General features: G+C 38.3%; 1 protein-coding gene across 2 annotated transcripts; it reads left to right on the top strand.

Annotated features, from left to right (window-relative positions):
• The first annotated feature begins 1,742 nt into the window (after positions 1 to 1,742).
• Positions 1,743 to 23,012, top strand: poc1bl (POC1 centriolar protein homolog B (Chlamydomonas), like). Of its 2 annotated transcripts, XM_017454511.3 has the most exons (12): positions 1,743 to 1,919; positions 1,997 to 2,165; positions 8,526 to 8,953; positions 11,508 to 11,677; positions 14,445 to 14,634; positions 14,982 to 15,167; positions 15,753 to 15,870; positions 16,904 to 17,080; positions 17,514 to 17,645; positions 18,740 to 18,850; positions 20,896 to 21,048; positions 21,140 to 23,012. In XM_017454511.3, exons 3-12 carry the CDS (start codon positions 8,577 to 8,579, stop codon positions 21,266 to 21,268), a joined length of 1,743 nt encoding a protein of 580 aa, XP_017310000.1. In that variant the 5' UTR covers positions 1,743 to 1,919; positions 1,997 to 2,165; positions 8,526 to 8,576; the 3' UTR covers positions 21,269 to 23,012. The 2 variants fall into 2 exon arrangements, with proteins under 2 accessions (XP_017310000.1, XP_017309999.1); XM_017454510.3 differs by having other exon boundaries at positions 1,743 to 2,165.
• Positions 23,013 to 24,271: the final 1,259 nt, after the last annotated feature.

Raw genomic sequence — 24,271 nt, 5'->3', positions numbered from 1 at the left:
CTAAAGCTCTCTCTCGGTTCTTCTTCTTCTCTTATTATCTGGTATACTAGATGTCTTTAGTTCTTATATCACGTGAACCTACATAATAGATGTTTTAATTTTATCTGTGACCTGTTCCAACTGACATTTATCATTCTTTATCAATATTTCTGTGTGTATATATACCATGCTTTCTGTATCATTAAACTAAGAAGCTTCCACTGAACAATGGTGTCTGTGTGACTTCTTCCTGGGCCCAGACGAGAGGAAATCAAGGAGAGCAGGGTTCAAATTCTGGTTCTGACTGGTATCGGACAAAGAATTAACACTGAGAAAACACAAAATTCAGTTTTTAAATGATAATGTTATTTATTGAGGCCTTACTCGGGCTTTCCCAGTAACACACTATGCCAAAATTGAAAGAAATTCCAGAAAGGAAGTAGGTGACTGAAAGACATCAGTCTGGGAAGGGTTACAAAGCTATTTCAAAGGCTCTAAGGAACCACAGTGAGAGTCATTATCTCCAACTGGAGACTGATCTCCAGTTATCTGAAGTGGTTGGTTGCAGTTATTGCTGCTAAAGTTGGCACAAACAGCTTTTATGTTCAAGGGGACAATTAGTTTTTCACATGGGCCATAGGTGTTGGATAACTTTTTTTTCTTCAATAAAATAAAAATACATGAATAAAAACTGTATTGTGTGTTTACTCAGGTTGTGTTTGTTTTATATTGTATTTCGTTTGAAGATCTAATACTGTTTATTATAAGATATACACAAAAACAGAAGAAATCAGTGCAAATATTTTTTTCACAGCACTTTATCTATCCATCTATCTATCTCTATCTATCTATCTGTCTGTCTATCTGTCTAGCTCTCTATCTATCTATATATATATCTGTCTGTCTATCTATCTATCTGTCTGTCTATCTATCTATCTATCTATCTATCTATCTGTCTGGCTATCTATCTAGCTATGTATCTATCTGTCTGTCTATCTATCTGTCTGTCTGTCTTTATCTTGCTATCTCTATCTATCTATCTATCTATCTATCTATCTGTATATATAGCTGTCTGTCTAGCTCTCTATCTATCTATCTGACTGTCTGTATGTCTGTCTGTCTTTATCTATCTATCTATCTATCTGTCTGTACAGCTGTCTGTCTGTCTTTATCTATCTATCTATCTATCTATCTATCTATCCATCTATCTATCTATTTATCTATCTGTCTGTCTATCTGTATATTCATCTGTCTGTCTTTATCTACCTATCTGTCTATTTATCTGTATCTATCTATCTGTCTGTCTATCTGTCTAGCTCTCTATCTATCTGTCTGTCTGTCTATCTATCGATCTGTCTGTATATCTATCTATCTGTCTGTCTATCTATCTATCTATCTATCTATCTAGCTGTCTGTCTAACTCTCTATCTATCTGTCTGTCTGTCTGTCCGGCTGTTCTTTGCTGTCTAACAGTGCAGTCCCACGTGGTTCCCCATCACTGCACATCAGAGTGGTTGCAAATCTTGTATTACCTCATCTTTATGCAGCCGCTGTACTTGACTCGATTTGTATTCAGTTCATATTGCACTCCTCTAACCTAAATCATCATTACAGCCATTATAGTCTCTCTTATCTCTTTTTCCCTTCGGCTCATTTGTTCTTTTCGGTTTTAAGGCTAAAGGAAAAGGAGCCTGTACAGAATGTTAATCAAAGCTGTGACCGGAATGGAGTGGTCACGTGACCGCGGCAGCGCGTCACAGCGTGTCAAACCTGTCTGCTAAGGCTTAGTGTTAGTGTTAGTGTTAGAGAGGGTCTGTGAACACATGCGTTACTTGTACATTTGTACAGTTTGATCTTGTTCCGGTTTCCTGCACGTGAATGAGAGCTCGAGTGTGTTGTACGTGGCAGCAGTCTTGTAGCATGACTTCAGCAGTACTCGGGTAAATGAGTGCAGAACAGACGGAGCGCACTTCACAGGACTGATTAGAGACTAACACTGACTAACTGTGTCCTGTAGAGAATGGAGCTGTGGCTGAAGATGTGCTGACGTCGGGCTAACGTTATAACATTATTACACTGCACTAAAAATAGTCAGCTTGCTAAAACTCCCAGCATTTCTGTGAAGTTGTTTGGCGAGCTTTCTGCTGCAGTGCTGGTACCGGAACTACACGGAATGCCGAGAACTGGTAGGATAACCTTTTTATCATTTACACAACAAACCAGTAATCTGTTTGCGCTATGCTAAACACACTTCTGTTGGTCACTTCCGTTGAAACGGAATGTATAAGCAGTACATGACCGTGACCTGGACAAGGGAACTGTTCAAAAACTTTGTGCAGGAACAGGAAAAGGAAAAGTTAGTTAGCATAGCTCACATCTTCCATTTCTCTGACTCTGGTAGAGCTGGAGCAGGACCTCCTGAAAAACTTGTTTCCTCCTCCTTCCCTCCCGTCCACTCGTTTTATTCTTCCTACATTTCACCTAGCGTTATTTGAACACCGGCCATTCTTTTGAAAAGTGTTCAGCTTCTGCCTGGAGTTCATACTAATCAGACTAATGCAGGGGGTCTCAGGGGGTCTTTCTGCAGCCTTCTGTGTTGATCCTCCTGTGAGGGATCTAATAAATCCCTCGATCTGTGAATATAATCCAACTGTCAAATATTAGAGTCAATATTTCAAGGTTTAGAGTAATGTTTAGCTTATTTATTTAGTACAGTTTGATATACAGTGCTGTTTTTGTGTTTATCTCATACTAAATTGGTCCAGAAATTAAAAATCAAATCGAAGATAAAGCAAAGACAATCTGAGTAAACACAAAATGCAGTTTTTAAATGATAATGTTATAAATTGAAGCAAAAAAAAAAAAAAAAAACTAAACAAAAAAAAACCCTAACCCCCACCCCAATAATCTACGAGACTGCATTCATAATGGGGTTCAGCTGGACTAGACGTAACCAGGCCTGATTACTGCAAACCCTGTTCAATCAAATCAACACTTAAATAGAACTTTTTCAACAGCATGAAGTTGGTTAAAAGGTCTTACCTTGTAACACACTATGCCAAAACTGAAAGAAACTCTAGAAATGATGAGTGTCGCTCCCTCCAGAAAAGCCTGTGCACAGCAAGATCCCCAGGGTTGATTTAACACCCAGAGTGTTGAATTTACACCCTACAGTGTTTATATAAGTCCATTGGACACAAATGAACACTCGGGGTGTTAATTCCACACTAGGGATTTTACTGTGTGCACACTGCGATTGTGAATAGTGTTTTGCGACTGTTGCTTGTCAGACTGTAAGAACACGGTCCCTGATGTAAGCTATGTCACACTGTAGGATCTCGGTTGTCATTAATGTCAGACTGTACGACAGTCAAGATGCGAAAAACGGACATACGCAAGAAGACTCGTACGGAATAGGAGAAGCCACACAACAGGACTGTGCCTCAAATCTTCTGACACTGCCAGGAGGAAATATTTGATCTCAACGGCCATTAATCGGCTGTCGGGGAACGTGTCAAACTAACGATCAAAGACTACAGATTTTGGTCTAGGATTATTAGGATTAACAAAATTTGTCTCAGGTGACCAATTCGTGGCCAAAAATCGTACAGTGTGAACCCGGTTTAACTCACGAATAAGAGGCCTTGATTTCACTGACTGATGGTTTATTCAGAACATCAATTCCACATTCACCATTAACATGGATGACAGATATGAAGATGTCACACTCACAAACACCAGACGTAAGAACTGACAACAGACAAATAAAGAAATTACAAACAATCATCTTGTTCTTTGTATGAGTCACTCATATGAGTCACTGCTGTACTAACAATCACAAGTGTTAAATACCATCATCCCAACTGCGAGTACTCAAATCCATTAACACAACATGAAACAAACACACATGCAGTAAAATACAATCACATTTAGAGTAATGTAATAATAACAAACATTAAACACATTTCTATAACGTAATTGATTTATATCGCAACCCAATTCACACACAACAAACATACCAAATTACCTGCTTACTGAAGGGAGGATTCAAAGGAAACTTCAACAACTCTTCCATTTGTATGTCTTTTAGCTATGCTTGTGTGCCAATTGCACTAGCATGTGAAACCGCATTGTGCAGACTGTGCATCTGTTTATAACTCTCGGTAAAAGAGTTCCGTCGTAATTTGTTCCACTTAGTCAACAGTATCTTATGACCATATTTAGACATCCGTTACAACGAGCAAGAAGCTGATTGAAATACATCAGTCTGGGAAGGGTTATAAAGCTATTTCAAAGGCTCTGGGACTCCAAAGAACCACAGTGAGAGCCATTATATCCAACTGGAAAAACTCGACTCAGTAGTGAACCTTCCCTGAAGTGGCCGACCTTCCAAAGTTTCTCCAAGAGCACAGCAACTACTCATCCAGCAAGTCACAAAAGAGCTAAGGACAACATCAAAGGACAATTAGTTTTTCACATGGGTGATTGTTGGATAACCTTTTCGTTTTTGCTTCAATAAAAAAAAATGAATGAATAAAAACTGTACTGTGTGTTTACTCAGGTTGCGTTTGTTTTATGTTGTATTTCATTTGAAAATCTAAAACTATTTAGTATGAGATATACACAAAATCAGAAAAAAAAAATCAGCAAATACTTTTTCACAGCACTGTATAATATAAGTATTCTATGTAACTTTTTAGCCTAGCCTCTTAATGTCTACAATAAAGCTACAGGTCATGGCCGCTACTCCCCTAATTTAGGCTCCTTAAGACTTTATCTCTAATAGCACCTTTGGCATATCTAATTTAAGCATGGAAGGTTTTCTGTAGTTTGAAAGGCAAAAGACAGCATGGGATCTGAACTTTTCTGTTATTCAGTAAGTAAAGAATGGGGGGGGCAAATTATTTTTCTAGAACAGCACATACTGAAGTGTATTATTCCTCTCCACAGCAATTTGCGCTTTTTAATCATTTAACCATATTGAATGTTGTGAAACGTCCACAAGACAAGTTAGTTCCTGTTACCACTTATGTCTTATAGCAGTCATGACTTTACCAGCCTCTCTTGAAGTTAATAAGCCACAGTTAATAAAACACAGTTTGTCTTGTTTCATGAGAAACCGGAACACGCCGCGTCCTATGTCCTGAAGTCTCTCCCGTGGTATAAAACTTACTGAATGTTACAAACTTCTGACACTGAAAACTCCTTCCAAAAATGTTGAATAAACATCTTCTCAGAGAACTCTTCACTGTATCAACAACGATATGTCTTTCTTTGTTAAATAACAACACAGTTTTATTACTGAAATAATATAATGTATTGGAATAAGCACATTAATATAAACGTGTTTTGAAGCACTACTGTCAGAGTTGCTGAAATAGAAAATAAATCAAAACCTCCTGACCAATCAGATTCGAGAATTCAATAGTACTGTGGTATAATTCATCTTAGGAAGACATACACTTACATGCCAACTTGTTTGTCCCAGACTGGAAATTAATGGTAGCTAGGATTTTACATGTACCCGGAGGCACAGTGTTATCCCTGTGTCCTGAGAGCATGATATAAATGTGAAAGTACAGTGTTATTAACACACAAACGCTGGGTTTATTCATAATCATGCAAACATGGTTTACTTACTTCTCTTAGTAATCTGGCAGTGAAGTAAATGCAGGAAGCAAATGATTGTGGTCATGTGACCTAATTCTCACACTAAACATCAAAAACGAACTATTGATTACACTTGGATTTATTTATCTGGGGACTAAGACTTTTGTGGCTCCACTGGTATAGAATAACATTAACGGAAAAATTAATACCCATTTCCTTGTCACCAGATACGTTCACACCTCTGGTTCGTGGGGTGCAGACAAGAGTAGTAAATTGTCTGATGAGAATAAAGCATATTATAATCATCTACTAGAGCTCAGTAAATTAAATGTATTTTCAATTCACACTACAGTGTAGTATCATGAGCCAGTCATTGTATTCAGCATAAAGAAGTTATCTTATTTATAGCGCACTTCTCAATAGACAGCAACTAGAGATGTACGGATACTAAATTTCTCAGCCGATACCGATAACCGATTATTCAGAGTGATATCGGCCGATACCGATACCGATAGTTCTGCCCTTTATGCCTTCTTTTAAATGAATAATAATTAATTCCAGAATTCTGAAGGTAATTCTCTCCATTTCAACAAGTTGTTTCACAGTAACTTGTCTCATGAACAGAAAACACATTACTCAAATTAACATTAACTGAATTCTGAAGATTAAAGTAAGATTTCTTAACTTACTGAATGTTATTAATTCATATGAACATTGACTGAATTCTAAAAATCCTCCTGTTAAGCTTCACATTCACTCTCCACAAACAAAAACATTTCTACTCCATCACTGAACATCAAACTGGCAATATATAGGCCTAATATGAACTTTTTTATATATTAACATTAACTGGATATGAAATACACTACTCTACAAATATATTTTTCTGTGCAATATATACTTTTTTGTCAACTCATCTTCATTTAAATCTTTCAACGGTGTCCTGGTGCTTTATTTCAGCGCGAGCAGCTCGGCAATAAAATTAAATAAATAAAATTAGACTCGACGACGAAACTCCCGCTTCATTCCTGCTCACTTCCGGTGTAAAATTGTAGCGGTGCAGAGCTTACAGAGATTACAAACTGCAGTTTTGTCCACACAAGATCATCATCTTTACACACAGCACGAAACGATGTGTTTTCCCGCCCTCTTTTGATTGATAGGATATAATCAGCCCTGATCATCCGATGTTTTTAAACTATCGGCTGATCGACGTCTCTAACGGCAATATAATGCTAAGCAGTTAGACAAATATTTACTTTGGTATGTGGCTCGTTTGTGATTTTTTAAATTTCTTCAGCAGAAGCAACTTTGACCTTTTTAGACACAGATACAGAAATGCTACAAACGTCCAGTAGAACCTAATCTTCCTCCAGATTGCCATCACAAGTAGCCTTATCTCGTCTGCTTTTCTCTTGTTTATTTGGTTTCTTTCTTTTTCAGTCTATTAAAGTCACTGTATTAAAACAGCTTTTGACTTAGCAGATGTGGTTTAAGAGCAGAGCAGCAGATATTGAAGGATGGCATTGCATCGACCATCTGCCAGTTCTGCTTTTCGTTCAACTCCAAATCCCTGCCTGTTCAAAAAGTAATGCCTGACAATTAAGTGATTATACTGGCCACCTCTGATGTTGATGATAAATTCTGTTCAGACGCAGCCACTACCATTTCTGCCAGGTGTCACAGTCAGTTTCGCTGATTGCAACGACTATTTAGCAGTCATCAGAATAGTTAAAAAACGTGGGAGTGTTGCAGAGCACAGTTTGGTGTGGAGGACTGATTTCCCTCTGTACCTCATTATGGTGAAGTTTATTTGGATTTTTTTCAACTCTAAACCATGTGTGTCCTAATCATCAAAGCATCATTAAAGCTTTGCTCAGACAGGCTGCTCAAATCGGAGTTTTTGGCATGTCAGCAGGAAAGATTTCCAGCACTCTGAATGTCATCAAAGAAAACACCAATTCAGACACTCGTACAGTATGTGGTTTAAAATTAAATTTGGGTTTATGGATCCAATAAACCCAACTCAGTGACTCGGTTTAATCTTCGTGATGTCAAAAATGTGTGGCCAGAATGAAATATGGGTAAAAACTAGCATGAACGCAGCTCAGGAGATAATCTCAGAGTAATCAATGCTGCAACAATCATGGCATTCATCACCTTGTTCAGTATATGTTGTTGTAATGTTTGAAGAATATATTTAGAAAGAGGGGCGCACGGTGGCTTAGTGGTTTGCACGTTTGCCTTGCGGCTCCAGAGTTGGGGGTTCGACTCCCGCCTCCGCTCTGCGTGTGCAGAGTTTGCATGTTCTCGCCATGGAGAACCTGGAGTCATCAGAATAGTGAAAAAACATGGTTGCAGAGCAGAGTTTGGTGTGGAGGACTGATTTCCCACTGTACCTCATATGGTGAACATGGAGAACCCCCAAAGTTCTCCCCATGGAGAACTGTACTCCAGTTTCCTAACCCAGTCCAAAGACATGAGTTATTTGCAATTTTCCGTGGTGTGTGTTTGTGTGAATGTGCCCTGCGATGGGTTGGCACCCCGTCCTGGGTGTCCCCTGCCTTGTGCCCCGTGTTCCCTGGGATAGGCTCCAGGCTCATACGCGACCCTGTGTAGGATAAGTGGTATGGAAAATGTATGGATGGATATGTAGAAAAAAAACTGAGCATTGCCCTTATGTAAAACAATAATAGTGAAATCTCCAGGTTGGGAGCTAGCTATCCAGCTAAATTTCACTTGAACTACTCAGTAACATATCTGCATTGTTACTATAACAACCACTGTGGATATGCGAGCAATTGCAACTAATTGGATTTGGTCAGTCTAATATTTACAGTGTGAACCTTTGTCCTAACCTGACTGATGTTTTGCTGTTTTGTATAATATGAATAATAATGTTCGTTACTCATGTCTCTACTGACACTGTGTCTTAGTGAGCAGGGTTCTTTGATTGGCAGCTGTGAGTGCCGCCTGTGGCCAGGAGGATGAAGGTGCGCTGGTCCCGGAAGGTAGCTCTTCTGACGAAGGCTGGCTTCTTCCTCTCCATTCTGTGGCTCTTCTACCTCCTCCTGTTCCGCTCTTCCAACACAGCTCCGGCCGAAGATGGCGGCAAACACAATGTACAGGCTCGGGACATCTTTACTCAAGGAGAAGAGGACGCAGAGACCCTGAAGCGGCCCATTTATGTGAAGCCTCCACCTGACCTGAGGGCGCCTGGAGAGTTTGGCAGAGCTGCCCGAATGAACCTTAACGACGAGGAGAAGAAGCAAGAGCAGGACAGCATCGAGCGCTACGCCATCAACATCTACGTCAGCGACAAGATATCACTCCATCGCCATATTGAGGATAACAGGATGCACGAGTGAGTTCACCTTCTCCCTCTTTGGATTACAGTCAAAGTAAAAGCAGTAGGTTAAGTAATGAATAAACCATGACAGGATTATGCTGTTATAGGAAAACAATCAACGACAGGATGGTGTGATGCGGCCCAATGCAAAATCACCATAAAGTTCATTATTTTCCTATAACACCATGACGTGAAATATTTTAATATCAACCTATGTTTTCAAGGTTTACTCAGCATGCACATATTGTAAAAGCCAAACATTTGCAACAAACAGCCAATAGTTTTCAACATGGAAAAAAAAAGCAGATGTGCATACTTCCTGTTGAAGAGCAAATTATTATGCGGAAATATGAGGAATAAACTACACTAACCGCAAAAAGCAACACTGTTGCGGCTGCCAAAGCTCGGGAACATTGCTGATCATGTAAATGCGCAAGTTTACTTTATAGACTCACAATGAGAATAAACGGATTGAAAAGTTTTAAGCCCAAAATATTGCATGTAATTTCATTTAGTATAAATGTAATCATTTGAAATGAAATATTCATAAAGCAAATATCAATTTGTCAAAATATATTAGGACAGGAATAATGCCACCGCATGAAATGTACTGCTCGGAAAGAACTGCAAAGCAATACAAGCAACACATACAGTTTGTGGTACAGTAAGAGCGTGGCCTCGGCGTGTCACATTTTTAATGTGCGGCTCAATAAGCCGGCGTAGATAAACGATACCACCTAACGAAAATCCATATCTTTCCCATAGATGGTCATGGGAAAATCCCACACAAACACTAAAGGGTTAACTTTGATGCGTCAGATTTATCTTGTTATGCTCTTTGCTCACAGCTGATTGGTCCAAGTTAGATTTGTGTTTTCTTACGCAGAATAAGGTTAACTGTGTGGTGTAAGTTACCATGGCGATGAAACCCACTAAAAACCAATCCACCTTGTTCAGACAGAGAAAGCGGAGTTTGCCCTTTGTGAAACAGGCCTCTAATTTATTTGATCTGTTCATGTGAAATATCCATCCCTGTGTAAATTGGCCTTGTATACATTGAGCATTGGAATGCAGAGCTCGATTTCTCCTACATATTGAACTGAAAGCTCACCCAGACAACTGCGGTTCTACGGACAACTATAGTGAACTTTAACAGATGACAGTGCAATTTTTATGTATCAGCATGCTCAAAGCATCATTTTAATTAAAAACAATGACAGTGAAGTGTTTTCGACAGATACCGAAACGTCCCTGTGAATACGGCTTGTTTTGAGCTACTGCGCTTTCTGCGCAATAACTTTTCTCTTTTTTTTGTCAAAACTTGGCTAAATCCTTGTCTGTGGTGATCACAAATACACCGCAGTAGAGATTAGGTTGCACAATACTGGAGTGTTCATTTAAGTACGAAATCAGGTCTTGATATTACTGATGACCGTTGCGGTATTTAGTCCTGCTTTCTGCCTGAATTGTGATGTTTTATTGATTTGGATCACTGCTAAGGTAGCGTCATGGTTGAGGTCATTTACAGAGAGCTACAACACGTTGCCTAAACGTGAATCTAACCTGAAATGTTGTGTAATGTTTTTGAAAATGCAGTCACTGTGAGCTGGTTGCTGTGTTTTCCTTGTTATATCTGATTGTGATCCAGGAACTTTCCATGTGTGCACTTCCCTTTGCCAGATTCCCTGGTGAGACTAGTTTAGTCACTTTGTAGTTTTATATTATGTCGTGTTCCATCCGTCTAATGAAACACAGACCTCATTAGAGAGATGGAAGTTAAAATTCCCATCCAGCCCACACACCCACCTTTTCCTTGCCCATTAGCACACATCAGCCGTGTTGGTTTACTCAGTGTTTATGCATGTCTTTTTGTCTGACTTTGTCATACATTAAAACACACTTTGTACAGATGTAGGGATATAAAATTAATTCCTTACTATCTTTAAGACTGCTTTAGACTCGTCCCCTGTCAGTGCTTGTTTCCATGCCAGTTATTGTCCCAATTGCCCCAGTTCTTGCCCTCATTGCCCCCACTGGTGGCTTTAATTTATTTATTTATTTATTAAATATCACTTCTAGTAATACTTGACGAACAAGCACTACTTGAGATTTGGGGCTTCTTATTGAAGCTTTTGTAGTAGTGTTTTGGACTGAATCCAATGGCAGTCTAAAAAACACACACGCTGTCACTTTCTATTTAGTCAAGGATACTGTTGTCTCGTTCTCTTAGCCATTTCTCTAACTCCAGTTCTCACACACTCGTTTCTGTTCCCCAGACTCTTGTGAAAACAGCTCTGGCATGTCTACCCAATGTGCTAAGAGCCTATTCATTTTATGCACCACTATACTTTCTTTGCACAGAATTGGTTGCACTGAGGTTCTTTTTTTAACCCTAAGTGTCACTAGACAAAAAAAGAAGCCACATCCTAATTTTAATTACAGTTCATTACAACTTTATGACATTTTTATGTGCCATGCAGGTTTTCCATTCTTTTTTCTGTCCATGTTAATGGCACATAAAACCAACTATTACAACATGTACTAATCATTGATGCTTGTATAACGATAGATGTAGAAGCAAGACGTTTGACATCCGTCACCTTCCAACCACATCTGTGATCATCGCCTTCTATAATGAGGCCTGGTCCACCCTGCTAAGAACCATTCATAGTGTACTGGAGACTGCACCTGCTGTCCTGCTGAAAGAAGTCATTCTCGTTGATGACCTAAGTGACAGAGGTAAGATGGAAAGTTTGCGTGGGTGAACAAGTCAAATGTAGTGTGAATGTACGCACACCCTAGTCGTTACGTAAATGCTCATTCATCTTGGGTTGCGTTCAGTCCTGCCATTTCAGACGTTACACAGCTTCCTGTGCCTTGAATTTTAGCTGATCTAATAAGAAACCATTTCCTTTTCTGTGATCTGCCAACTGCTAGAATGTTGCCCTTGCTCTACTAAGCTCTCCTATTTATTACATTGTCATAGATTATGATTTTAAATATAGATCACAATATAAAGAAGGTCAGTGTGTCATTTGGATGGATTTATACAGTTTTACGTGCACAAATGAAAAAGTAGGCATGGCGTGTGAACAAAAATGAGCAGAACAGATCTTGTGGCCTTTTTTGAGCCACTCACATTCCTGCTAGGAAAATGAACCAGGAGAATTTGCACCATTTCCCTGTCCACATTTCCTTAATGCCTTTAGTTTACGAATAGCCAAAAGGCCTACTTTGAGTGTAGAATTTACAACGACAACAAAAAGCAGATTTAACCCTTTTAACCAGTTTAACCCTTAAAATGCATTGATATTTCTTCAACCACTCATACCTCAGGTTGTTAGTGACCTGGAAATTACATCTACACTGTAAAACTTGCTGCACAGCTTTGTGGAGGTTACTTAACTCAAGGTGAAAAATTGAGTTAAGTAAACTCAGAAAAGCTGTGCAGCAAGTTGCCTTGAAATTTTAAGTCAAATTTATTTATTTATTTATTTATTTATTTAAATTTTTTTTTACAGTGTATGACTTAGTATACCAACTGTCATGATAATATAAAACTATTAAATCAATGGAGAAAGGGAAATTCTTCACACATTCCTCACACGTTCTTCAGCATTTTCTGATGAAAATGACATATTTGGGTAGAGAGGACTTTGTTCATCCATCAGAATTTGACTGGCTTATGAAAAGTGGCTATTCCAAAACAAAGGTTAGCCTGTAATTAGTCATGCAGGAGTGAGGCCATATGTTCTTGAGCCTGTACATGTAGCTTGGAACTGAGGTAGTGATTCAATTTCCAAAGTGACATAAAGTTAATGGCGCTGTGGAAGTGGGGAGAAAAACGCTGGACTTTAGTAGAAGATTATGGACAAAGAAGAATTTAGTCCTTTAAGTGAATCATGTTCAGTCTGAGTAAGTACAGGAGCTAACAAGTTAAAAAGTTAAAAACTCAAAAAAGTTAAAAAGTTTTGATTTCCAGTTTTCTGTAAAGCTGTGGAATGTAAGATGTCACAATTTCCCCCTCTTTGGTAGAAAATGCTATTGCATACTACTCGCAGAAGAGTATTTCCTAATCAAATGACATATTTTGTCGATTTTTGAAGTGAACAGAAGTAGACACAATAACAGCAGCAAACTTTTTTTTTTTTAATTAACATTTTTTTCTACAAATTTCTGTTAATTCACAATTACTTTTATATTTGATATAGAATAAAAGAAAATAGTAATTGGCATGTGCAGAAGTTTGAACAGCGTTCCAGTTGTAAAGTCTCAGAACTTAATTGACTCATTAGCACTTGTTAGGCAGGCCAATAACGGTCATTATGAGTAACAGTTCCAGAATGTAATCAATTCTGTGGAACTTGAAATCTGTGCTAACACTCAACAACCATGGACTCCTCTAAGATTGAGGATCTGAAAATGAAGCTAATTGAAGACTACAAAGCAGGGGAAGGTTATCAGAAGTGGTACAATGATATCAAAGTGTTTCTAGCTCATAGTTTCCACTGTATGAAACGTCATTAAGAAATGGCAGTTAAGGGGAAATGTGAAAGCCAAGGCAAGATCTGGAAGGTGAAAAAAACTTTCGTTTCGTTCGTCGACTGTAAGGCATTTAAATTATTCAGCCTAGAGGTGACGAAAGCATGAACTAATTTTTCTGCATCATGTAGTGACGTTATATTTCTCATCTTAGAAATATTTCTGAGATGAAAGAAGGCTATCCTAGTAATATTATCTACATGAGCGTCAAATGAAAGACTGGGGTGAATAATCACACCAAGGTCTTTTACTGCTGCACATGATGAAACAGAAAGTCCATCCAGAGTTACTGTGTAATTATGAAATCCTTGCCCACAAACAACAAAGGTGTGTTTGGAGAAAAAAGCAAGAAGCAACATTTTATGAAAAGAACATCTTGCCAGATGTTAAGCATGAGGATTTGTGTATTATGTTGTGGGGTTGTGTGGCAGCCAGTAGCACCTGAAACATGGCACGGGTAGATGGAAAAAACGGATTCCAGTGAAATCAGTAAATTATGGAAGCATACGTGACAGTCACGTAACTGAAGCTATAAAGAGGCTGACTTCTGCAACAGGATAGTGACCCAGACAAATGACCCATTCTCTCATGTCTGTTTTAATCCTAAGACATTTATTGTTAGAGTATCATTTGAAAAGTTTATTGACAGGTCCCCTCAGCCTTTGATTACAAGTGGGTCTCAAGTCAGCATTTTTCTGTTATTTTCTTGGTACAGGGAAATATGTTGAAATGTTTATCTGTGGTAATCGCAAATACTTTACAGCAGCAGTGGATAGAGGTCAGCTTGAAAAACACTGGAGCATTTCTTTACGGATTAAGTATTCTACTGGCTAAGATATGCCATGTTGACAAAGGGTGTACTGTGCTGCTGATGGATTAACCCGGGTGTAGTTGAACACTGTTAACTGATAAAACACAGCGATAGACATGCACCACAGATGCTCATTCTCTCATGGTGGTGCAGGCTATCTGAAATCCCAGCTGGAGGAGTACATTAGCAACCTGGAGCGTGTGCGCCTCATCCGCACGAGTAAGAGAGAGGGACTGGTCCGAGCTCGGCTTATCGGTGCCACTTATGCCACGGGAGATGTACTCACCTTTCTGGACTGCCACTGTGAGTGTGTGCCCGGCTGGATCGAGCCTCTGCTAGAAAGGTATACACCATGTGATGAGCTCATGGAGAATTGCTAATGTGCGTGATTGAGAAAACGTAGTGGAAAACAAACATGGTGATTTTACTAGGATACTTTTAATGTTTTTTTTAGTGACTTATTCGGGAATTCTGAGGAGGATATTGTGTGAATATTTTGGAATTGTCTGGATTGTTGTGTGGATGCTTCCTGATACGTGATCCAAAAAAAAGATCTTTTTCTTCACACAATCCTACTACACTAAGAGTAGGATTTTACAATAAAGGAAATTTTTTCAATGTTATGAAATAAACACCAAGTTTTAGTCTTCACATTATAGCATGCATTTATGGTTTGTTTGTTTTTTTCAGAATTGCTGAGAAGCAGGACACTGTTGTATGTCCAGTGATTGACACCATTGACTGGAACACATTTGAGTTTTATATGCAGACTGAGGAGCCCATGGTGGGTGGCTTCGACTGGCGGCTTACATTCCAGTGGCACTCCGTGCCTGAGGTGGACCGCAAAAGACGGAAATCCCGAACAGACCCCATTAGGTCAGTGTTCAGTCAGCCTCTGTGAAAAGAGTTCAAGCTTCCATTGTTTTGTAACTGGAAAAAAGCAGATCTGAAGAGTTTACATGATGCTCACAGTCAGTGAATGTAAACTAACACAGACATACCAAGAGTGGGCAAATCATAAATTCATTGGATTTGCCACCAGGCAAGTAAACGCTCCAGTGTGCTGCTCAATCCCTTGTTTAGGTTGAGCAGAAATCTAACACTAGGCCATAAGTTCTCGACCCTGGTCCTGGTATATCCTCTGTCCTGCACATTTCAACAAGGAAGGGCTGTTAATTAGCTGATTAGTTGAATCAGGTGTGACGGGAGCAGAGAAAACATTAAATGTGCAGGATACGGGGTACTCCAGGACCAGGGTTTGGAACCCATGGACTAAGCTTACTTAAGGAGTAGAGTTTGTACTCTACTACTATGAATAAAAAAATTAATAGCCCAAACCTGGCATCTGCTCGTCCCGGAAACCTAGGCTAGTGAATTGTCCACCCCTGCTTACTCGACAATTTTATGGATGTGCTGATGGATATCTCTGATGTGCTGCCAATGTCTTTTCACTCTTCACAGATCTCCCACCATGGCTGGGGGCCTGTTTGCCGTAAGCAAGGCCTACTTTGAATATCTGGGCACTTATGACACAGGCATGGAGGTATGGGGAGGAGAGAATCTAGAGCTTTCCTTCAGGGTAAGATCTTATTAAGTGTTCTCTTGTTTCCAATTGAATGCTTTTAAATCATGGATGTTGGTGTAAGTATGATAGTCTTGCATTCTGAACCATTCACAATGAATTGCACTCTACATATTGGATTCCTTCTGGCATGTAGGTAAAAATCAAGATTGATGTGCTCACATGTGATTAATGTTTCATGCATGTGGAAACACAATATACTTAATGGCCAGTGTCTTCTAGGGACAGGAAGGAGCCAGTGTTTAGTTGATGGGCTGTAAATAGATTCACAAACACTATCTGAAAAGGTGAAATAGTATTAATACTGAAGCACTGACTGATCAGTTAATTCTATTCATTTTTAAAATAATATACACAGTTTCTAGTAATATGGGTATTTATGTATGTGATGTGATGTTCAGGTTAGAACACTTATTTCATGAAGCATTATACATTTGTGCCCTAACATCTATCGCAAAACAAGTGAAGCATTTGCCATCTAATACCACGCAGTGTAACAGTAACACGCATTGACGACTGGTTGTGATATTAAATTGGAGGGCTAAAATCTATAGCCTACAATCACTTGCTCAACAGTGAGACTATTACATCTGAGTAATGCATTATATCACAAGGTGTTATCGGTGAGGTAACAACAGTGATGTGGGGCAAACTATTGCACACTGAAAAAGTATTCGTGATTTCAAAATGTGTTTCCTCTGAATATCAAACATGGCTAACTAAAAAGCTTTGCCAAAACACTACAGAACGTTCCAGAACTGTGCTTTTGTACTCTCGTTAGGCAATGTCTGCTTACTGTACCTACTTTTAGTTTCTCCTCCAAAGGCATTTGTGTGAAAGGCTTATAGAGTAAATAATAAACCCGTTCGTGTTCATTACACCTGCGACTGTATTTCACATGCTTTTTCAGATGCTCAGTCACCGCTGATGACTAGAGATGTTTCACTCCTGTGTAATCCTCTAGCACATTTGTACCTGTCGTCTGTGGTAAGATTTTGATTGTTTCTGTTACACGTAACGTTATTTCCAGGTTTGGCAGTGTGGAGGCTCACTGGAGATTCACCCCTGTTCCCATGTGGGTCATGTCTTTCCTAAGAAGGCACCATATGCCAGGCCAAAGTTTCTCCAGAACACGGTGCGAGCTGCTGAGGTCTGGATGGACTCTTACAAGGAGCTTTTCTATAACCGCAACCCTCCTGCTCGTAAGGTACAGACTAGAGTCTTATATTTGTCATTTGTTGCTGTACGTAGAACGCACCCTTTGAATACCGATCTAAGGAAGTACATTACTGCTCATTGTTTGCAGGTGAGGCTGACAGGCTTGCACATCCTGTAATGGTATCTGTCCAGGATTTACTACGTAGTATGTAAATGATGTGAAATGCAAACATTCTAGCTTTACTTTATGTAACCATTTAGGGTGTGAACTCAAGTTCCCTTATCTAACAATACCCTGAATGACCTGTAATGTGAGGGCCACATCATCACTCAGGAATTATTCAGCAAGCAAATGAAAGTCTAAAGAAAAATGGAAATAATTTCATTTTGTTTCTTACATTTTTGATGCATAACATTAAAGCAACCTTTTTGTTTGTCTGTGCTACATGTAATGACTCGTGTAAACACTCTCATTCTCATAGGAAACGTACGGGGACATTTCAGACAGGATTCTTTTACGAGAGCGGCTGAAGTGCAGGAACTTTGACTGGTATCTAAAGAACATCTACCCGGATCTGCATGTGCCTGAGGACAGACCTGACTGGCACGGAGCTGTAAGTGGAATTGAGGTGGAAGTGGAATTTAATGAGTGCACTTTAATTATAGGGAAATAGAGAAAAAAAAAAGTTAAACATTGTGACATGAACAGTATGATTGGGGCAAATCTATGAGACTAAAACAGAGTTTCTGTTTATCTTAATTAGTCAAACTACATTCGACAGATTTAAGGTCTTAAATGAATATTATCCTACATATGATCAGGGTAAATACTTAGCTTAGATTAATAAATGAATGGATGGCTTTAAAAAAAAAAAAATAAAAAACCCAGTTGAAACAGTTTAAAAAATCTGATCAAAGCTGAATAATACAAGGTCAGTTGTTTGAGAAAGGGGTGGGGTTATGTACTTGCTGTTGAGCTGGCGTACACAGAGACAAGTCGATATGAGAAGAAACGTCAAGCTTGTTGCTGGAGTACAGGAAATACTCTGGTGGGCTAAAACCTGTGATTTTCCCCTGATTTTGTCTATTTTGGTTTCAATTCTAGTCCTGTCTCCAACCCTGTCCTGTCATTGGTTTGTTGGCTCACCTGTTTTGTGTTAGTTCTTAAATAGTTTCTTTTTATATCTTATATATTGTTCATTGCAAAGTCTTTATTATTATTATTATTGTTGTTGTTGTTGTTGTTGTTGTCATTAACCCCATGCTTTATTTTCTGTGTATGCTAGTTTTGGGTTCTGTTTTATTTTGCTTCCTAGTTTTGACCCTAGATCCCATTCCCTGCTGCTGATTATGAATAATACCTGTTTAACAACCTGCCTATGTTTTGACCCCTGCTGTTGACTTGGACTTTGACTCATGGATTTGCTCCAGTAAAGCACATACAGAATGCCCTCCAAGAAACATGCAAAATACTACTCTGGAAAATTTTAAACTCAATTTTTGTTTCTGTAAAAATCTTTGTGTAGTATGTACATTTTTATGATGTGTTATTTAGTACTTCATTATTTTTAATTAGGTCTAGGTTTTATGGTTAGTGTAGAGACATTTCTTTGATTATGTCTGTCTGTGTTTCTCTAATCACGTTGCTTTCATGATCCTTTCCATTTCTGCCACTCCACTTTTCCTCTTTGCCTGTCTTTCGGTACAGGTGCGTAGTGGTGGGATTCCCTCTGAGTGTCTGGACTACAACGCTCCAGACCACAATCCCACAGGGGCTCACCTGTCTCTGTTCGGCTGCCATGGACAAGGTGGGAATCAGGTAATCAGCATCTCTATTCTTGTACTACCAAACACCTCTCACAATTAACATAAAAGATTTGCTATGAATGTCAGTGTGATTACACAACCTGAGAACCGGCCCCTGTTTCCTGCACAGTTACAGTATATGTCATAAAACCAAAAGCAGGTGTCGTGTCAGATCACATAAAACAGGATTCCCTGGTTAAGCATGTTGTCCTGTTTAATTCACCCAGTAGAATAAGGGATTTTTTTTTGTATTGATGTAAATCTTTCTGGATAGTTTAAAATGCTTCACCTTCACCAGAATTAAGATGTTTGGAGAATCAGGAGACCAAGAGCCAGGGTATAATCAAAGAGATGGCTTATTATGCGCGCAGAGACACCCTGGGCACCACAGCGTTTCGTAATCTCAGTCTTAGTCCAAACATAAGTTGGATACAGTTGGCTTTTGTACTCGGATGTACGTGCAAGCAGGCATACCCAAGGCAAGTTAAGGAAAACATGAGAGAAAAAGACGAGAAAAAAAGACAAAACACTTTAAAAACACAAAAACATACTCAAGAACAGAACCCCCAAAATTTCTTGAGACCATGAGTAAGCAAAAATCACATCGAACTGAACTTAAATGATTTAATCATAATCATGGAAAATAAGGACAAACATTTCACTGTATAAATGTGCATTTAATGAAGAGTGTCTCTGGGCTATTCTCACTAATTATTCATAAATGCTGTGCATCAGGTGTCTCTGAAAAAAGCACCATGTGTGAGTGAATATCAATTTCCATAACCTTCATTGCAAGCTGAACTTTAGCCTCATCATCCACACAGTCTGGCCTTTGCATAAAAGATGAATGAGGTTCTGTGTGCAGAATGCCTCATATTGTTTGTGTAAATAAGTTTGTGTTTGACAGAGGCTCTATCTTCGAATGATATCTGAGAGCTGAGTGAGTGAAATGAGTCCTGAGCTCTTGGGTGATTGATTATCTTTCCTACCATGATACATGCTGTCATCTGATTGGACAATTGGACCATTAAAAAAAAAAAAAAAAAAAAAAAATTATATATATATATATATATATATATATATATATATATATATATATATATATATATATATATATATATATATATATATATAGTGTCTATATCTGAGGATGTATTTTAGAGCAGAGATCGTCGTGTTCTCTGTGTTCTAATTATTAAGCCTGGTAATTAAGTGGGGAATTGAACTGGATGTCTTGCAGACTGTACTGGGATGTGGCGCTCAAGGACAACAGTTCTGCTGCTTTATACCAAAGCAAATAGGAAAGTGTATGTATAACTCAAGAGCCACACCTTGCCCTTGAACCTTATCGTTATCTTTAGGAACAAGTGCCAGCTTGCTTGCTAATTATTACCTCACCTTCATTTTCCCTCCCTCCAAACAAGCAAAGAAAGGATACATGAAAAAGAAATGATTTTAAGGCGACTTACACGTTTCGACTGTTTTTAAAGCAAGGCATAATGAGAATAGAATTTGTCATTCTTATTGTTATGATTTATCATGCGTTTGTTTTTTGGGAGCGGTGGAGCATTCATATTGTAGGCTTACATCAAAATAAAAAATACTTTGGTGTAGGAAGCACCTGTGTATTCTCTCTCTTTGGTCCTTGATTTCTCTGAGCACATTTTAAGAATTGCTACATCTGTACACTTGGTGGATTTCCAGGTCATAGGCTGAAGGATGTAGGATTGAGGACTCAAGGAAGCATCAAGTAGAGTTTTGGATTGCACCCGATATGTTGTGATAATGAAATATATATATATATATATATATATATATATATATATATATATATATATATATATCTATCTATCTATCTATCTATCTATCTATATATATATATATATATATATATATATATATATATATATATATATATATATATATGTGTGTGTGTATATGTAATTATTATATAATTATTATATTATCATCTCTTGAACTCCTTACCTCTTTAAGAATTTTTAGGAAGTATTGAGCTATTAAACAATAATATTCCTCCTGTTTCTCTTTCTTTGCAAGTATTTTGAGTACACTTCGTATAAAGAGATCCGCTTTAACTCTGTAACTGAGCTATGTGCGGAGTACATAGCCGGCCAGAAACAAATCGGAATGAAACACTGTCCTCATGACGGAGAGCCAGTTCCTTCCACCCTCGTCTGGGAGTTCAGAGACGTGAGTGTCGTCTCCCACACCACATTCACATACAACAGTTCAACTTTTTTGCTATCTACACCATAACTAAATTATTATTCTGTCTTTCCAGGACGGAACGATCTATCACCCTCTGTCAGACAAGTGCATAACTGCGTACCGTACAGCAGAGGGCCGGACCGACGTGCACATGCAAAAATGCTCTGCTGAAGCCACGAACCAACAATGGAAGTTTGAATGATTGTGATTTCCACATTACATCGAATTCAAGAAGTGCATCTCACATGAAGTCCGAGCAGCAATTCAGCAGCTTGTTCAAGGAGTCAGTAATTCTCGTCCTGTTTTGCACTGTAACTCTGACTGGATTGGAGTGGGATTAAGAGGTACTAAAACTAACTATGGAAATATAAAGCGACTACTTCAGTTGCTCAGAAAGAATTTGAATTTGAATTGTTGTTCACCGACAAAAATGTGGAAGGCCTGTGGTTTGTTGACGACAGGCTGTGTCCTGTGCCTTTGAAAACCAAAGGTGATCAAGTCTATTTTTATTGTATTATTTTTCCTCTGTTTTATCCGGTTTCTTGAAAAGGATGTACAGTAGCAATATGAGGAAGGAAATAGAGTAGTGTTGGAACACTATTTGTGTTTACATGATTGCACTATGTACTGATACTTCAGCAGAACAGTGAGACGTGACTAGTTGGTCAAAGCTCAGCTTTTGTATTTATAAAAGTTTATTTTTAGGTGATACTTATTTCACAGAGTGGTGAGAACCTGTTTAGCTTTCTGCATTCTTTCTTCCCTCTCTATTCATGACATTCTAGACAAGACTTTTAAAACAAACAAAAAAAACAAAACATGACGTTGATGTTTGTACCTATTGTACCTGTTGACATCTTTCCATTATGTTGTTGGTTTGTTTTCTTGTAACCTCCACAAACATATTCTGCACCAACACACTGTGCCTTGTTGCTGTGATCTCAACTGCGAAATCACTCAAGCTGACTTAATAGATGACATTTTTTCCCCCAGTTGAGTTTCAGTTGAGAAGCTGATCATGGGGGTCAAACTTTAAGATGTCAACAGACTTATGAAGAAAAATATTCCTAAATCAAACCACTGTGCCTTAGATAGGAAGCTAGGAAGAAAATGATTGTATGATGATGGTATGATGATGGTAATATAAAGATCTCATAATGTGTTAAAATGCAGTGAGACCTTTGTTCAATAGAATTGATGCACAATTGTGTGAACATGTCCACAGAAAACTGCCTGTGTCATGCCTTCCTGGCCACTTTCTTTATTCAAGTGTCTGTTTTCATGCTTTGGGTGTAACGTAACTAAATAGTCAGGCGTTTTCTTAAACGTTAGCCAAAGGAAAACATTTAAACTGCTGTTAGTCATTTTCTTTCTGAAGTCTTACAGATGTCAAAATAACACTGTATAATTTTATGTTTGAAGTAAAATATTTTCACTTAGGAATAGCAGGAGCGCAGTTACAGGACCAGTCTGAAATTCCATGTATATTACAATACACCGTGGCCTTAAAAACTGTACATCATGGACTTGTTTCGGCTATTCTCATTTGCGAATATTAAGTCATTAGTCATTTCTGACGATGAATCTGGTTTATGTTTCTAGATGTTTATGTATAAACATGGTATAAAGGGACCTTTATGTTATGGTGTAAATGAATATTTGAAAACTACTGATTATTCACAAATTGTGGTGATTGCCTTCTGTACCATACAGTACAATAATTACATTATATTTATTGTACTGAATCAGCCGTTTTGACCCGACGACCAATACGATGTAAATGGATCAAATTTATTATTTTTGAACCAATGAAAATTGGTTGGAATTTTTGAACCGATTTTAGGCATCATAAAAACAAGAACCATGTCCAGTGTGTTGTCTCTTTCTGTACTCTTTTGCAGTGCCATCTTGTGGTAAACATTAAATTATTGCCATGTGATTCAATATGACATGATTTGAGCATGATTCTGGATAAATGACATCTTCTGCATGTTTTTAAAAGATACCACATTTGGTGTGTGGTGTAGCATAGTTTACTAGCCTTTGTCACTTTTACAATAAGAGTAGTAAACCATCTGGCACTCAGATTACTCTTTCATCTGTTATAGTCATCAATTATCGATTTTAATTTGGATAAACATTTTGTTCCACACATCATGTTTGTTGCGTTTTTTTCCCCACACATCATGTCAGCTTTAATGGATATCTAAATATCCATATATTGATGATAAAAATGACAACCTCAAGTTGAGTAAATTTTCAGCCAGCAAGACAGTTTGCACACACGTAAAGTTTGTCTACTGAAGTGAAAATGCATATTCAGGTCACATTTTAAAAGCTGTTCATTCATTTCTTAGGCCAATACAAGAAAAAGGCAACACTGTGCAATCCGTAATACCGCAAATGACATTAAGCTGAAAGTGAGCGTGCCATGTGCCAACATGTTTCACATGATTGATACAGTATGTCTAATACTCCTATCAGTTCCAGTCATCTTCTCCTGACATTCAGCCTAGACCAAATGGATGACAACAACATGAGAGGTTGTACCTTTCTGTCTGCAAAAGAAACCAGCACCCTGATCAGGAATAATAGAAAAATCTCACAATGGCGCATTCACAGACTCACGGTGACTGTAAAAAATAACTCCTGTTACCAATGACGGCTGGCTGTCTAATATCAATCAGCAGCTTGACAACAGACTATTAGGGTTGAGCAATGCATTATATTACAGGGTCTAATTGATGATTTAGTAAGAACATTCTGGGGCAAAATATTAAAGCGGATAGGTAGCTGCATTCATGACTTTTACCTTTTTTTAAATTATTTTTTTAAAAGACCTGTTTAAATTCTGTAATGGTCTACTAGAGCTACTAGAGGTTTCCTCTGAATACCAAACTAGAAAATTAGAAAAGTTGTAACGTTAACTAATCAGTTCTGTCATCTGTCATCTTTTGTGTCATTTGTATTTGGACAGTGTGTACTTTAGTCAATCTACTTCTCATTTCTCCCACAAATACAGGATTTTTTTTTTTTTTTGGGGGGGGGGGGGGGGTGATAGAGTAAAAATCCACCTTGTTTGCATTCATTACATCCTTGACTGTATTTCACATATGGTTTCTTCATCACTGTTGATGGTGTGTTAAGGACAGCATGTAGCAATAAAATTCAAAGGAGCATTATGCTTCTCATTCCATCAATAAAG

Source organism: Ictalurus punctatus, chromosome 24 (assembly GCF_001660625.3).
Source record: "Ictalurus punctatus breed USDA103 chromosome 24, Coco_2.0, whole genome shotgun sequence".
NCBI lineage: Eukaryota > Metazoa > Chordata > Actinopteri > Siluriformes > Ictaluridae > Ictalurus > Ictalurus punctatus.
The sequence above is the reverse complement of the archived record's forward strand: the minus strand, read 5'-3'. Positions and strand labels throughout refer to the sequence as shown.